Source organism: Temnothorax nylanderi, unplaced genomic scaffold (genome assembly GCF_030848795.1).
Source record: "Temnothorax nylanderi isolate EJ_2023f unplaced genomic scaffold, tnyl_v1.0 TNYL_tig0003_pilon, whole genome shotgun sequence".
Lineage (NCBI taxonomy): Eukaryota > Metazoa > Arthropoda > Insecta > Hymenoptera > Formicidae > Temnothorax > Temnothorax nylanderi.
The window spans coordinates 840,168-857,540 of NW_027249065.1; the positions used below are offsets into that span (position 1 = coordinate 840,168).

A 17,373-nucleotide genomic window follows, 5' to 3' on the forward strand; every position below is an offset into this window, starting at 1 on the left:
AAAAATCGTTTAATAAATAAATTCTATATTATTATTTTCGAAACTGGTATAGAATTGATATATAAGATATTTATGTATCTCACACATACATCTTCCTTTTAATTTTCAAGTAATATAAACTCATATTATTAATAAATATGGATAGGTGAACTATGAAAAATTGGGATAAATATTTTAAGGTAATAGATAATTCAAAGACTCAACGAGTCACCGATGCGACGCGCAACAGCGGAATTATTGTATTTATTTCGGTTAAATAGATCACGATGCGGCGTCATTCCATTTCGATTCACGATATTTCGTTGATGAAGAATTTGAGAATAGCATCGGCAACTTTCATACCAGGAGACGCGATCAATAAAACCGAGTTAATGGATAATTAAAACGCGATGAACCACCCGGAAATGTACAATCAAGATTCAGCATTGCATTCACAATGAATTTGGAATACATAAATCTTGCGAAATATATACGTACTATTAATAAACGCCCGATATATTACAGCTTCCTGTTACACGACGAGAATCACTCGATTATTACGCGCTTTACTTCGGTAAGCAAGTCAACGAAAAATCTAAAGCACATAAATTATTTATCGCGAATAAGAATTATATGCCTATCGAATTATCTATTTGCCGTCGCAAGGAAATGCGTACGTAGCACATCATTATCGCTTTGATGTATGAATCAGGTAAGTAAATTGCTCCGGCAATTCGAGATATCAATCTAAAAATCCCGCGTAGTAACTGACAAAAACAACAGCTCACCGAGCCAGAGCGGCTGGCGTGACGTAGCGCTGTTTGTTGACGCGGGACTCGAGCGCGTAGGCGAGCCGAGCCGGCCGAGCCGCGTGACGACGCATTCGGCATTACCCTTCGAGACGCGACCGCGACAGGTACAACGTACAAGCGAGCGCGATTATTCTTTACGAATATTCGGCGACTGCCCAGCCCAATGAATAATCGGCTCTCTCGATTAACACCTCGTACGCATATCATGATGACTACTCATCAAAATAAGTATTTTGTACGATTTACTTTACTCGACTTGAGAATTGAAGCGCATAACTGTTCGACGATGCGCGGATACGAATACGTCTCGCATCGCGCCTTAAAGTTTTCTGTACCGATTTAGCCCTCTTTTTCAGTTTGCAAAGTAGCACACGAATCATCGGAATGGAAATCTGTAATGTATCGAAGATGTATAATAAAAATGGTACATATATATGGTGTATATATTATAGGTTTATAAGTGCACGTTATTGTAATACAATAATACATGAATCTCTCGACTGTATGTTTCCGGACGGATTATCGCGTTTTAATTAACTCGATTTTATTCATCGCGCCGTATATCGTGGTAGCAAAGTAAGAATGCTATTTTCAAATTCTTCGATCGTTAACGGAATGTCGGGGATACAAAACGGATCGAGTTCGAGCCGAATGGCGTCGCGAAACGTTTAATTAGTCAATACAGTCGTAATTAGCTCGACATATATTTTAATATTGACAATCGTACACGATTCGCCGTTCGTACGTCAATAATTTTGTGAATCCGCGCACTTTGCGAGTGAACGTTATGTGTGAGTGTCACAAAGGAGCAGCAACGAAGGGATTAGAGAGGAGGAGGAGGCCTGGGAGGCATCGGGCGACGGCGGAGAATCCAAGGGGTGAGTAATTTAACATTTATGTATGTATTATTTGTCGTTTGCGGAATTAATTATTCCCGTTTATTTGAACCGTTTTATTGAATAATTTATATAAAAGCTCGGAGAAAAGCTTTCATTTATGAAATCTCGTACAAGTTTATTTTTGAGAAAGAGAGCAAGATGTTTCTTGGAAATCATAATTACTTTACTAAATGTTTACTTTACGTGCAAATAAAGATAATAATTATTTTCGAAATATTAACTATTGTGGACGCTAACTAATTTGGACTTTGCACTTGTATTTTACAGATCAACGTAGCTACGACGTAGTCTAAAACTCCGCTGTTGCGCATCGTTCGGTGAGTCGTAAAATAGCCTTTTGATTTAAACTGAGGAAATGAATCTATGAAATATTACAGATGTAACATATCACAGATCCATTGCCTTAAAATGGATGAGCTAGGATAAATTAGAAAAAAATGTTTAATCCTGGAGCATATATATACACATGCGTGTATTCCTGTATGCTGCATTTTGTCAAGCACTCTACAAATGAACAAGGTTTTCAGGAAATAAAATTAAAACACCATGAACATTTGGATATATATCAATTTTTGTATCAAATATATCATAAATAACGAAATTATCGAATTTATTATTTAAAAAAAAATAAGAATAAAATTAAGAAATGAGATAAAATTACAATAAGTAAAATTCTTACCTTTTTTTGGAATATAAAACTTTTTTTAATTCAACTTTTATTTAATTTTTATTCAATTTTATTTCTTTCATGGTGTTTAATTCTCATAATGAAGAGATCGAAACAAGATGTTCCTTGACGTGAAATAAAAATTAAAAAATAAAAAAGAAATAATAAAAATTGATCTATAAAATTTACATATTCTAGGCTAAGGAAAAACTGTCGAAAGTTAGATGTAAGTGTATTAATTCATTTTCCCTTCTTTTCCTCCGTCCAAAATATATTATATTTTTCCAGGATTAAATATTGTACAAATTAATGCTTAGATAACAAGATCTTTTTTCGATATGTTACAAGATATGTTATAAGTAAGAGATAGACAAGAAATGTCTCGATCAGGTAATGCACCCAAATTAATACATTTAACAAAAAAAATACAATAATGATAATAATTTATTTTTATAAGGCATGTTTTATTCTAATTTTTCATAGCACATCCACCCATATTTATTAATAATGTAACTTTACATAATCTAAAATGTATTAATATTATCTATACGTTTCTAATTTCATTATAAAACAATAGAATTATTTATATAAAATGTCATCCAATATTTATTCACGCGCGCGATTTATATTGATTAATATATTATTAAAGAAAGAAAAAGATTATATTTTAAAAAATAAATAGTGCTCGAAAAACTATCAGTTATTTGCACAAATTGCTATAATAATATTACGTAGAATAGAAAATATAGCAGATTAATTCACGAAAAGAATTAAATGACGAGATTACGCGTTTGTGTGAAAAAACGGGGCAGAAACACTGAGGGATTTCCGTGTCTTGTTTTATTTTGCCGCAATAGAAATAACATCTGTCTGCAAGCGCGGTGCTGCACAGTAATTTCGCATACGATCGGTAACATGTATTGTTGGCTTCGTTTCCACGTAACAAAAACGCCGATACTCCGGCACGAACTTCTGTGCACTCTCTCGCAACGTGAGATCATTCATCTAACTGACTGAATGAAAAATGTATATAGTTTGCGGTGCGTAGCGCGCGAGTCTATAGAGGCCGTGAATGAAAAGTCTACGCTTAAAGTGCCAATAACTCTGCATCCCTATGCGCTTCCGTCTGCGCTTATCGAACGTTAAAATAACCACCTGTCCGCCGTCGATGCAGCCCCACAAAGTAGCTCGTTCCGAATCGAAACGTCAAGTACCGAAGTATCGATACTCTAATAACGATATAATAATTCCGTATAGTATAATATAAGAATAACAATACAGGTCGGTAATAAAATACAAATTTAACGTGTTCTCGGACTTGATTATTATTTTAAGTCAATATATAACTTTTATCTTTTTCTTTCATACGTTCTTCTCTACACGGAAAAGATTAGCTATTGCATCGATAAGCCTGAGGTGTGCATCGATAAGATCAGAACAGCGAGTGTACGCGAATATCCGTCCGTGCGCTCACGTCCGTTTGCCCTTCCCTCTCATCGCCATTCACTCGTAAAAATCTCTCCGCGCCTTTCTGAATTCCGAGTGCTTTCTTGCTCCGAGCAAGGCATCCCTTCGCTCGCGTTCCTTCACTTTCCGCCCCATCATTTCGCGAGCCGAACGGCGCGGGCGGCAGCGGCGCGTGATTTAAGCGGGCGTAAAAACGGCCGTTAAAAAACAAGAAAAGTCCTTAACTCTCACTTTGATTGGCCAACTCGGTTTATTAAAACGTCTCGCGCGCGACACCGGCCGCTCTTTCTTTTCTCTCCTTACTTTTTCCTACGTCCTCTCGTTTTCGCGACGTTAACTTCCCGAATATCCGCTCTCCGAGAGACCGTATTATTTAGTTGCTCTCTTCCGCGCCGCGTCGGCCTGCCCTTTTCTTCGTCGAGTTTTACTGCTCCTTCGGAGCGGACGGCCCTAGCGATACCATAGGGCATATTCGACCCTTTCGTTAATGACACTTCTCGAGACTGCGGACGCGAATTTATCTTTGCGAGCTCGTTGACGGCCGTATTAAGCGACCGTCGCGAGTGGCCGAAACAATGTGGCAAAAGTGGCGTGGTGAGTAGTTTCGATTGGCCCTGAGTGATGTGTAAATGACACAAGACGATTTGCTTCGTATAATATCAAGTCGCACAAAAATGAAGGATTGTGCAGTAATATTACCAAATAGTAAAAGAAATGCGTAAACTTACGAAACAAGACATTTGTATCTGCAGATGTGTGAGAATTTATCTTTTAATATCTACTATTACAATTAATAACGACGAAAAAGTAAAACCATTTTATTTAGGTCATCACCGTGGCTTGGTAATTTCTCTAACATTTCTCAGGTTTAAGTTTAAACGGGATTAGCATATCTCCCCGTATCCCTCAAGAACACGCGACATTTCAGCTTATATTTAAGTCTCGGTTACTATTTACGTGTAAGATTTAATCTCGGCCCGTGTGTCGCATAGAATTCCGTGATTATTCATCGCATTCCGCGATTATACACACTCCACAGTTGTACAGCGTATATTTTTTTTATTTTAATGAGAGTATAATCTGGCGATTATCTTGACCGCGTAATCGTATAAGCGAAAGTCGCGTTTCACAGAAAATATTCTTACCCTCGCATCCGTCACCCTCTCTCCCTCTCACCCCCTCTTTTCTCTTTGCTTTCTCTCTCTCTGCCTCCCTCCCCCCATCGTGTCTCTCTTCTGTAATATTAATTAATAAGGCAACTTCCGTCGGACGAGATACTTGCCGCTAATTAAGAAATACCTACCGCGCGCTCTTTTCCAGCGCCGCGCGCCGGGGCGAGGAGGTGGAAAAATAAGAGGTAGAAATTCCACGCTGCTCTGGCACCCTTGAAACGAGGTAAACTTAATCCTCAGCCAAGTTAAACCAACTGCTAAGCTTTTCATTATGCCAAGAGCGAGCGAAGAGGGGAAGGGATGAGCGGAACTCGGTTGTGGGGCACCGCTTTTCGTTAATGCCGGAAAACCCGCAGCGCTATCGCGTTTTTGCAATCAGGAAACGCAATTTTACACGTGTATTTCTTAAGGTCGACGGCATACGTACGCGAGATCGATGTTCTTATCGTAACAGGATTCTTGCTTGCGAATGGTGCTGAAAATTATCTGGTTGACATAATTATATCCGTAATTCGTGACCAGGATGCGAATGCAGCGACGATGTTTTTACAATAAATAAAATTAATGAACTAGATAATAAGTAAACAATGTAAGAAAGTAAATGTAACGAATGAGAATCGATCGGATCAATTCTCACGGCAATCGAGAAAGCAACATCGTCGTTTCGTTTCCGCGTGAGATTTCCCGCGAGCGAGATTACGAGAGGCGCGCTTAGGGTTACTCGCCTAAGGACCGGCATAATTCCGCGCGGCGGAACAGTTCCTAGGAAGCTTGATGTGTCCCAGGAGTGCCCTCGCCGAGTGTTTTTCCGTGATGAGGGCGGAAGGATCGGCGATGCCGGGAAAAGGAAGCAAACGGAGCTTCGAATTCGCGTGCGACGGGCGCGAAAGGCGACGAAAAGTTTTACGAGCGTGCCAGGCGGCACCGGCGGCTGGACTGGTTTGAATTGCATCAATTAAAAAAAGCCGTTCCGCAAAAATTCCATAACGTCGCGTCGCGTCGCGTCGCGTCGCATCGGGGTCGGTGGAGGGTGGCGAGGGGGCCGCCCGCCGCGTCAAATGTCCGAGCTTTCGCCGCTTTTCCGCGTTTCCGCGCCGCGCCGGTAAAGCCCTTTTATTCGTATACGCGCCCCGTTCTGTCGCACGACCGATAACGACCGAGCCTACCACGACTTAGGCATCAGTCGTAATTAATCCGCATATTTCCCGGCCATTATTAATTGACGCGGGGCCCGTTAAATAAATTTTACCGCAAAAATGCCAAATAAATTTCGCTTCGCGCAGCAGCGAAATTCACATGTGGAAGTCGTGTGCATGCATAAGAAAATACGTCGACGATAAATCGATCGAATAGCCGTCACACGGGGTGTATGTTCGAGGAATTTATTAATAGATCTCCAGTAAGGATTCCTCGATTCCTGTCGCTTTTGTACAGTTTCCGGACAGAAAAGGGAGGCAGGTGCGATGATCGCTCATGCGTCTCTCAGTCGATACTTATTGTTCGCCAGCTATAAAGAGGCGAATAACGTAACAACGATACACGCGCGCGCGCGCGCGCGCGAAAGTATGCATACGTAAGCGGAAGTCAAAGCATCCGAACTATCTTTTCATTTTGCTTTGTTCCGCGCGGGGCGCGGATATATACATATGAAAATATGTGAAAAGGGTCGTCTATCTTGCGCGAGGGTGGGCGAGGGCGAGAGGGAAATGTCGTCAGTCGGACAAACAATTTCCCTGCGACTGTCGTCATGCTCGTACGTAACAGAAAGGGGTGGATTTAAAAAGGACGCCGAGAGAATCGCCGGAGCCGCGACTAGATGCGACGTTCTGCGAGTCTGCGATAAGCGACAACGACGATACGCGCGGTTAACACCGGCACATTTTGAAATAAATAGAGTTATTGTGTCTATTATAAGATAACGCTTTCCTTCTGTCATAATGTTGTTCGAAATATTTTATTTTTACATTGACAGAAACAGAAGTTGAACTCCGAATATCAAAATTCCGAGCTAAAAGTACGACAATAATTTCTCAGAATAAAGGCGCCGAAAACCTCGAGACTCATCGCTATAATTTTCATATGAAAAAAAGACGCGGAGAAGCGCGAGCGTCGTGCTGGAAAGAGAAACTGTTTCTCAATGGTCGTGGCGTTTTCATAAAAAGTAATTTGATTAGCTCGAGTCATTGCTCGCGAGGCTGAAGTAATCTCGGTGGAACTAGGCGAACAAATACCACTTAATTGCTTTATGGTCTTTCGCGTAAGGGAAAGAATCTCGACCGCGTCGCGAAAGGCGCTCGGGGAAGTTCAAAGGCTTCGTCGCGAGAAAAAGACGGGGAAGCCTTTGAAAAATCACGGGGCGAAGTACTTCGTTACCCGTCCTCGTTCGTTCCCCGGGAAGAAGTGAGCACTTTTTCAATCGCGCGACTCGTAACACATTCGGAAATAAATTATTTAACCGGTGTGGAGTGTGGAAGAAAGAAAGAAAGAATAAAGAAGGAAAGGCGAACTTGTTATGTCACCAAAAGGAAGCACTTTTATGCATAACAATGAGATTTTTAATGACAAGTCTTACGTGTCAAACTTGATTCAACTTTACGGTTCAACTTGATAAGATATTTGACATTAAAATTTCATAAAATTTAGACGATATTATTGCAGAAATTGCCAGTTTTTCTCTTGAGATATTTAATATATTAAGAACTGAAAAAGAGTAAATCTCCAGGAATTAACCCGGTATAACAACGCGAGCGATATTAGAGTGGAAATTCGCCCAAACGATGTAACAAAGATTAATTTTAGCTCTATTGCTTTATTCGATTTGCAATCGAGTCAATAACGGTCAATCTTTCATGTAAATTAGCTTGCGAACCTGAAGTTGAAGTCCACGTAGCGGTAAGAATAATTGCCTAAAATCTCATTTGCTAATCGAATCATAAACTCAATTCCGAAATTTTCAACATCCGGCGGACTTGCACGACGATCGCCTTAAGTATTCGCATAAATGACGATAGCAGATTACGTTATTCGCGTTCGCGTGTTACGTAGCTCAAAATAACGCGAGATACCCGACTGGAAAATCTCGACAATTGTATTACTTGGAATTTTGCCAGCCTAGAGACTACTTATCGGATCGCCCGCGTCGCTCACTCTTTTTACGTGACATTAGACAGACTCCAGGCTACTCATCGACGACGACGACGATCTCTCACGAAGGGACCCGCCCGCCGCAAGGAGGAAAGAGGGGGATGAAGAGAGGGCGATTCTTCCGCGGGAGTTCTTGAATGAATCGAGCAATCTTGAGGTCCTTTGTTTTCGAGAACTGCCACTTGTAAATATAATTACCCCGCCGTACCGCTCTCTCTTTGGCTCGCCACCCACGCGCCCTACGCCGCCGTTCCTCGTCCCTCCCTCTCGCCCTACTCCGCCGCTGTGTCTAATTTGATTCCGCGGTTGTTTTCACCCATCCTCTCCTCCTCTCCCTCCCCTCCAACCCTCCCGGATTTCTCCTCCCGCCTAACCAGCAGAATACTACCTCTCCGCCCCGGCGCGTTCCGTTCTGTTCCGGGCGCTTCGCCCACGCATTGTCTCTTGTCTCTTCATTCAAATTACCCTCGGCTTTCCCATTCTCGCGCCGGTACAACTCGCTGCCGCAGCCCCTTCCCGCCCTCCCGTTCCGGGCCTCCTCCTGTCCCTATTCCTCGCGTACCAGTCTCGCAGTTTTCACCCTTATTGTTGCGGTTTTATTGAATCCGCTGCGCATTGTCTGCGCGAAAGACGCGGCTGTTGTTCAAAGAAAATTGGCGCGCGGTTCGAAAACGCACCCTCGCTATCCTCCCACCTTCCGCCACGCCATTCTGTTCATCTTTCAGCCAGTCGCCTGCGAGATCGGGTTTCACGGCTGCGTAAATACGGTAAAAAGGATCAACGACGTAATGTCGTAACATCGTTGTTACATCTTTCGGCCGAGTCGTGCCGTCGTGCATGGAGTCACATGTGTGCGTGATTTTCACGCAAGTCCGCACCATCGGCGAGGGCAAGCGTCTCGTGGATCTTTCGGAAATAGCATGGTTAATTTTCTAATTCTCTAAAAGATAAATTGCGATTAATTTGATATTTATCACAAAAACTGAAACATGTAAATATCAGAGAGGCACGAAATCTTTTCTCTCTATCGCGAATCGCGACTATTTTCTATATGAAATTAAGTAAGGAACGGTATTTTACGCATGATATATCGAACGACACTTGATCAAAGATTCTTTTATTATAAAGCACATTGTTTCGCGGTTTAATGAAATACTCTTTACAAAAGCGTAGGACAAAATGTGTCGCGAGCCGTATTTGAATCTCCGGCGCTCGCCGAGAATCCATAAGTTCGTTTCGGAGCACCGGGGGATGAAAAAAAAAAGGGCGCTTAATAGCCGTCAGCCTCGTGGCTGTTGACTCGTGTAATGAAAATCAAGAGTAATCGAGAGGGCGATGGCTTTTGTCGGGGACGCATGAATTTCGACGGACGACCATTAATTATTCGAAATTAAATATCCTTCGCCAGCTTTAATTAAAATGTTTACGATATCGTTCAACCGGCTTATCGGCGACATTTCGCACTGTTGATATATTAAAAACAGGCGAAATCATTCGTCACGAGAGCGCCGATATTTTTCACATGGCATACTCGAACTGCATGGACCGTAAAAAAAATATTGTTTTGCCATAAAAAATATTTTGATCAACTGTATGATATCGAGAATCCGGGATAACATTTCGTTGAATTCGCTCGTCGAACCCCCCCACCGATTCCTTACTCCGAAATCGGCTAATGCAATTATATCCATGGTCTCGGGTAATATTTCCGTAATTAAAATTCCGCGTCCTTTCCCGAGAGAAAGAGCGAGAGAGAGAGAGAGAGGGAATCGGTCCTTCAACCTCCACCGCTGACTCTTGCGAGCAAACGATTCTTGTTTGTCTTGCAAACAAAGGGTTTCTCGCGAGGGTCGGGGAAACGTCGCGGGGAAAATGACGGGGGGGAGAGAGAGAGGGAGAGAGAGAGAGAGAGAGAGAGAGAGAGAGAGAGAGAGAGAGAGAGAGAGAGAGAGAGAGAGAGAGAGAGAGAGAGAGAGAGAGAGAGAGAGAGAGAGAGAGAGAGAGAGGAGGAGGCAGCGCGCGGTGGAAAACAGGGGCGGAATTATTACATCTTTTGTCCGAAGGCTCGAATCGCCCCGTTTGCGGAATTGCGCGATCGCGATTCAGCCACGATTGCGGACGCCGAATGCCGCGCGCGCGCGTCGGGTCGCCGAGGCCTTTGTTAGTTTTGACTAATTTCCACCGCGTGGGTAATCTGCTTCAATTCGAACTCTCGCGAGCGGCCCGCGGTTATTCCGTGAAACTGGATACGGTATATTTCACGTCCCTCCGATGGAAACCTTCGCGTCTTGCATCAATCTCCTTGGCTGCTGCAAAACGACTCTTAATTGCATGCGTATCAAATACTGCAGCAGGTGTGAACTAATTTTTTTCATATTTTTTTCCATATTTCAATTTTAGTTATGCCATAAATAATTAAGTATTCTCTACATTAAAATATATTTTATACTACTCTTTGTGGATAGATCACGCGCTAAATATTCGTAATTCAAGAATTTTTAATAAATAGGGCAGAAGTTGTATGCTTCGCGATTTATTGCTAACGTTTCACCATCGAGACAATTAAACAATAAGTTGCCGCGGTATAGCGGACTTAAAAATTTAATACGTATTTGACGCTTGCTGCACCGTCGCCGATCTTACCCCTTCGGGCGAGTTTAATTCTTGTAGGTCCCATCGGTGACTTTATCGCGAGAAATTGCCACGCTCCGGAAACCGTCGTTACAGCATCGTTACCGTAAGAACTTACTGCGGGCATTGTTACGGCTAATGGTACCGAACTTGGTTAACTTTCAGTTTTACCGCCGATTCGGATTAAGAATTTATGGTAACGACTGGTTCTCGGTCTATTATCCACCGCGAAGGGTGAAGGGTGATGTTTTCCAGCGTCGCGCTTTAATTACGACACTCGCACAGTTATTTTTCCATCTACGAGAACATTACGCCGCGTTGGGGAATGTTCATCGTTATGCCATGTAAGCACTTTTATCTGGAAATTGATACAGATGATAGGGCAAGTCGTCGCGTGTTTGCCACTATACGGCGAAGCCGTATTAAGGCTCTATCGTGTGTCGAAGACTGTTTTGCAAAAAATTAATAGATCAGAAAACAATATTTTTTTAAATATTTATATTCTCAAACTACGCTGGTATTTTAATATAGAATATTCTATTATAGAAGTTCCAAAGTACTTTTGCGTTTTTTTTTTTTTTTTTTCGTTTTCTATCACAGTAGCGTGATACGGCTTTAAGAGCGTCAGTCGAAGAAAAGATGCGAGTCTCGTATGTCATCTAATCCGAGAGCCTCTCGCCGACAGGCAATTGCATTAACGAAGAAACATGGCGCGACAGGAGCGAAACGCGCGCGATCAGAGGCCAGAAGTTATAACTCCACTCGACTCTCTATTTTTATCCCCCCCCCCCCCTTGCATCTCCCGCCCGCCATCGTCCGAAAGTACACCCGTGGCGTGGCAACTTCTTCGCAGTCGGCTAACTTCTGCTAATAATGGCGAGACATTAATTTCGTGCGATTGGGCCCGGCGGACGGCCGCGACAAAGGCAACAAACGGGATAGCTTTGCGAGGAGGAGGAGGAGAAGAAGGAGGCGGGGGAGTCGGATGAGATGATCCTCTCTCGTTTTCTCCTTGGCGGGTCCTTCCTCGCGCCAGTCCTCCCTCGTTCGAGCATTCGAATTCTCTCTACGGCGAGATAAAGAGAAGCGAGAAGGAGAGCGATAGCGGGGCTGTGCGTTTTAACCCCTTCTTCTTTACGCCGCGGCCGTATAATCCTTCCCTCTCCTCCGAAGCGGAGCGGTCGGTATAATCGCGCCGCACTGCTGTTCCCGTGGGAGCCGTTGCTCCCGACACGATTCTCCGAAAGGACGAAACGACGAAAAGTTTAATGAGTCCGCCTACCGCGCCTTTCCGGCCGCTAAGATTGCGGTTCCCGACATTCTCTTACGATCCCGATTTGTAAGACACGTGAGATTTCCTTGGCGAGAACGACGCGCGATTAATCAGTCAATATCGGTGGACAGACCCGACAGACGATTAAGATGAAAGTTCCTCGCAGTCAAATTTCCGTTTCAAACCTTGCCTTTAATTGCTCGCTCTAATCGCAAACGAGATGAAACTGAATCTCTAGAAATTGAGAAGAAATATCGCAAGAAACGCCAATCTAAATTAGATATAAAGGATAACTCCATAAATGAAGAGACAAGTTTCTAGTAAATCCATTGGTATCGCCCTAATTATGATTGTATTAACAACTGGAAAGATTCAAATGGATACTCTATTTCCTGCGTTTTTACATATCGCTAAAGCTATATTATTAATTTTAACCCTTTCGCTTCGATCGATTAACGAGCGTCATATTGTCCGCACATCCGGCGAAGTTGAATTGATTGATTAGATCGAAGGATAATCATCAATCATCCGCGTTTGCTGCTTGGCCCGTCGGTGCGGCACAATTATGCCGAATACATTCTATAATCCGCTGCGCATCGAAACCGAGCGCAGGCAAAACGCGGCGAAAGACCGTACACGCGAGGATCCGGCAACATTTCGCGGCGCAAACTCCACTAGACGCTAATGGGCCGTCTTAAATATGTAAGGGTAGTCTGCCCACCGGGTGCGGATAACAATAAACCAACACTTAAGACATACTCCGAGACACAATGTCAATTCGCACCCTTGGCGCTAACGATCTCACCTACGAGTTTCCCGCGTCGAGCTCTGCATCCACGCGACGCGAATGACTTGATGGAAAAGTATTTTTGAAAAAATTATCTGCAAGATTAAATATATTTCGTCGTCTCGTTGAGCAAACGCTGATAGACAGTTATATAATATAAATTGATATTTATAATTATTAATAGAAATTTTACTAGTATTCGTAGAAAAAACTGTGACGAATGCTATAGAATATTCAGGTACTGTCTTTTCTTTTTCCTACTACGATTCCGATTTTTATTTTTGCCTAGATGAAGATTGGTTTCTGATTACAGGATTTTATTTTCCGTTTTGCTGAGTTTTTATTAAAAGCCACGATTATTCAGCCAACCCGTTGCAGTAAGAGTTCCGACGGTCGCGCGTTTTCTTTTCGGGACGAGCGATAGGAGCCGCGAGCCCGGCACGTCATAAAAGCTAACAATGATGAAAATATTGGTTCTTAAAGCCGCACGGGGTGTCGTTAACGACTCTCTTGAAGCAGCGACTCGCGACGTTGCGAGAAGTTGCCGCTCCCTCGGCGCCCGTCGAATTTCTTCACAAATTTTCCGCACATTACATCTCTCTCTCTCTCTCTCTTTCTCTCTGTCTCTGTTTCTCTGTCTCTCTCTCTTTCTCGCTATACGAACGGCAGTTATAACTTCCCATTACTTCTCTTCTTCCCATTGTGGTATCGCGGCGAGCTGACGGGGGAAAGGACTGCGCGCGAATGGAACTCGCTTTTCGGAGTTACGTCTTAATCATGTCGTTCGCCCTCTTTCCAAGACTATAAGCGAGAAATAGGTGAGTAAAAGACGAAACTCCAATGAGCATAATAAGACGCTATCGAATTCTGCTAGATTTATTTATATCTATATATGTTAAATGTATCACAAATCTTTTCCATTACTGGACAGATATTTTTTGAAAAAAAAAATACACCATTCTTTTCTTGGCATTTATACATGTATCGAGAGCTATATGTATGTAGTTCAAGAAACAGCCGAGATATGAGTTCGCGCGCGAACTCGTGACAACACTTACTTAGTTTAATAGACTAGCTTAGACTTAGTTTAGTAAACCATAGTAGACTAAGTTCAAGACAGCTTAAAAGAAAGTCGCGCAATTGTCGCAAGGTCGCGTAAACGAAACCTCTTTCGGCGGAGTATATATCCTTAAATTCGCTGTTTGCGAGCGGCCGGCCGATAACGCCGGAGCATTATAAATTTAAGCGCTTTTAGCGAAAGCTACGTTAGGTCACAACCGTTTCGCACGCAAGCTGCACTTTGCATGCCGCATTCCGGACGACTTGCCACCCTTGTTTGACCTGGCCAAGTGGTGTTGCGCTCGAAGTCCGAATGCATAATTAATCGGGTTATCAATTAAAGGCGCACCGGTGACTCGTAACCGCTCCGTATGATCACCGACTTCTTGTTTATATCAAGGCACATTATCGGCTCGCTATAGAGAAATTGACGCAGGTACTGATTGACAGGTGATTAAATTCAACTAATTCGAAGATAAATCGTCATTGAATCGATTAAGTCACAGACTATTTTCCCAATATCCTGAACCATTTTCAACTTCAGATATTTATTAAACAATTCAGCTTCAAGTAAAATTTTTATTAAATTAACACTCGCAGGAGTTTAATCGAAGAATAATTGTTATTATGTCGTCATACTGTTTGAATGTATTATATTATTGAAACTTTATATATACGCGAAAATTGTTTATTACACAAAAATTATTGATATTCTGATATATCGATACCATCGCCATTATTACTGATTCTTAATATCATTAAAATATATACAATACAATACGGGATATTCTCTGTATAAAGTAATGCGACGCGTATTTATATTGCAGCAAAAATTATTCGATCCGCTCTCTATCGGGCAATAATCCAAAATATATACAATGCCGCGTAACCCAACAGTTTATATATAAAGATTAAATTATTAATTGATCTGTTATGTTCCCGTATGGCCTGTTATAACATTTGACGGGTAATAAAGAGTAATAATAATCGCGGTATTGCGAAACAAACAACAAGATAATCCGAAATAAATCCGCAATCGACATTAATTCTGATTCTTCAAAAATAATCGTATTACTTTCCGACGCATTTAAAAATTTACAAGAATTACACACAGAAATTGTTATCCAAAATAATCTCGTGCAGCGCGTTCGAATGGGAAAAGAATGGACATGTTTGATGAACAATACTTCCTGCGATGTGAAAAAATGCTAAAATAATTTTCCTCCGCCGACATTTAATTAAATATACCTTTCCGAAAAGCTCCTAAATATTTTGAATATTTTTTGCCACGTGTCGGTTATAAAATTATTTCTAAATTCTATTAATTTATTAGTCGCTATAATCTAATGAAGAAAGATTATTATTTTTACGTCTCATTAACCGTGAGATTTCAATTTAATAATGATAGGTCGCACGAAGCATACGCTTCGATGAATGGAAGCGAAAATATGTACGCCATTTTATTCATGACCGATTATATACGCGTGACTAATTGTCCATTTAATTTGTTCGCTACGATTTGACGTCATTGCGTTATAATAATCGCGATTTGGCAGGCTCGTAATGTCGCTCCGAGCGCTTCGAATTAAAAATGGAAACAAGGAAGAATCGCATATTATAAAATATAAGAAAGTAAAATATAATATCATCAATAGTACCTGTATCTCTTCAATTGTCAATATTATTATTATGTCGTTATATATTACGTGCTTACTTAGAAACCGTAAAAAGCAGGGATGCTTCTCGCTTTTAACTACGCGAAATAATCGAAACATGAAAAAAATATCCTGAAAAGATTTATGCTATAATTATGGATCGATTCGAGAATGCAATTTTGAAGACTGGGCGCGCCCTCGGGTATGTCAACATCGCGATTGGTCAGGTACCGACCGAATCGCAGAACGAAATCGTGATTATCCCCCGTGGATTAATTACCGTGGTTACCGACGATCAAGTAACGAACTTCTATTACCATAGAAATGCTATTTACCATACGTGCATCTATAATTCGAGGATCGATATCGGTGCTCCGTTTCGAGAAAATTCGTAGGGTGGGATGGTACTACGATCGCGCGAGGTACGTCTAATGAAACTACCGCCCCCCTCGCGACATCGCACAAAACAGTAACATTGCGGAGCAAGTGACGCTACGGTCGCGCGGATCGCACTTGACGAATCTGTCGCGTTATCGGTCAGAAAACAGTATTCCGCAGCGGAATTTCCGCATCGAATCGACGATAATCGGCGCCCGAAGGCCTCGGTATGTCAAAATTCGCCGCCGCATCGTTATATATATAGTTACTCGCGAGTTAACGGAGTACGCAGTATTCCATGTTGCGTTCGGAAACCGAACTCGGAAAATCGCACCGATATTAATCCCATGATTATCCGTACATGGTAAATACCTGGCGACGATCTCGCGCGTGTCGTACCCTGGCTACATTTCCGGGAAAATATCCAAAATAGGCGAGGACGACGGTTTCTCGGCACTCCGTTAACTCCGTGGATCTGCAGAGGCTGGATCGCCCGGTACTCCATGCACCACACAAGACACACGATTCACATATTCCTAACACACACACTGCATTCCGATCACACGTACACACATACGTATACTTTAGTCACGCGCAAATGTCTCTCAAACGGCAACGATAGCGAGAGATACCCGGAGCCACTTGGATGTACGTCTACACCGTACCGACGCATTTCTAGAACTACTGGTTCGGCGCGCAATTGCGATCCTCCGAAATTTCAAATCGGGGGGAACCAATCACGTCGCGGCGATCGAGCGTGCTCCATCTGTACTCGCTGCACTTAATGTGGGATACATGGGACGCTTAATCTTTGGAGGAAGGGAGAGAGAACGAACACGACGAGTGCAAGTAGGTGCAAAACAATTATCTTTATTAAAATGCTGTTATAAAGGAATAAAATACAATGTTTTAATAAACAGAAAAATGTTTTAATAAACAGATTAAAGTAACGAATTAATTGCGATAATTTGCCTGATGCATAGAATTGTTTCTGATATTGCAAATTATATTAAAACATTGAAACTTGCTCGAAATAGCGGACTCTAATCGTAGGAATTATTTAACGTAGAAATAAAAGTCGAAGAAGAAATAAATGAGAAAATTATATTCCAGACGGTTTTAATAAATCCTATTTTAATGGATCTTATTTAATAGAAGTACAATTTAAAGTTTGATTTCGAATATCACTAAAATTGTAGCGATAAGCATTATCTCGCGAGTTATCACTAAAAGAGACTACTAAGATTAGATGTATTAATCATTAAATCGGGTTATATGATGACTTTCTCAATCTTAAACTTAGAATCTTTAATACATAACAAAGTAAGGCTCTTGGAGTGCAAAAATTGAATCTAATGCTAAAAGATTGACCTCCCAATTTCTAAAAATTAAAGTCAGAATGCATTACTTTTTCATTTTCTGCTTAATTTCTACACGGTGAAATTAATTG

At 41.9% G+C, this 17,373-nt stretch overlaps 1 protein-coding gene across 3 annotated transcripts in view; it reads right to left on the minus strand.

The window, feature by feature from the left end:
- Positions 1-16,562, minus strand: part of LOC139770897 (uncharacterized) — a 198,322-nt gene extending 181,760 nt beyond the window's left edge. For all 3 annotated transcript variants that reach the window (XR_011717844.1, XR_011717845.1, XM_071703166.1), the window contains exon 1: positions 16,296-16,562. Coding sequence is in view for 1 of the 3 variants with exons in the window: in XM_071703166.1 (XP_071559267.1) it covers positions 16,296-16,428 (133 nt within the window). In the remaining 2 variants the exon portion in view is untranslated. The remainder of the gene's footprint in view (positions 1-16,295) is intronic.
- Between the last annotated feature and the right edge of the window lie 811 nt (positions 16,563-17,373).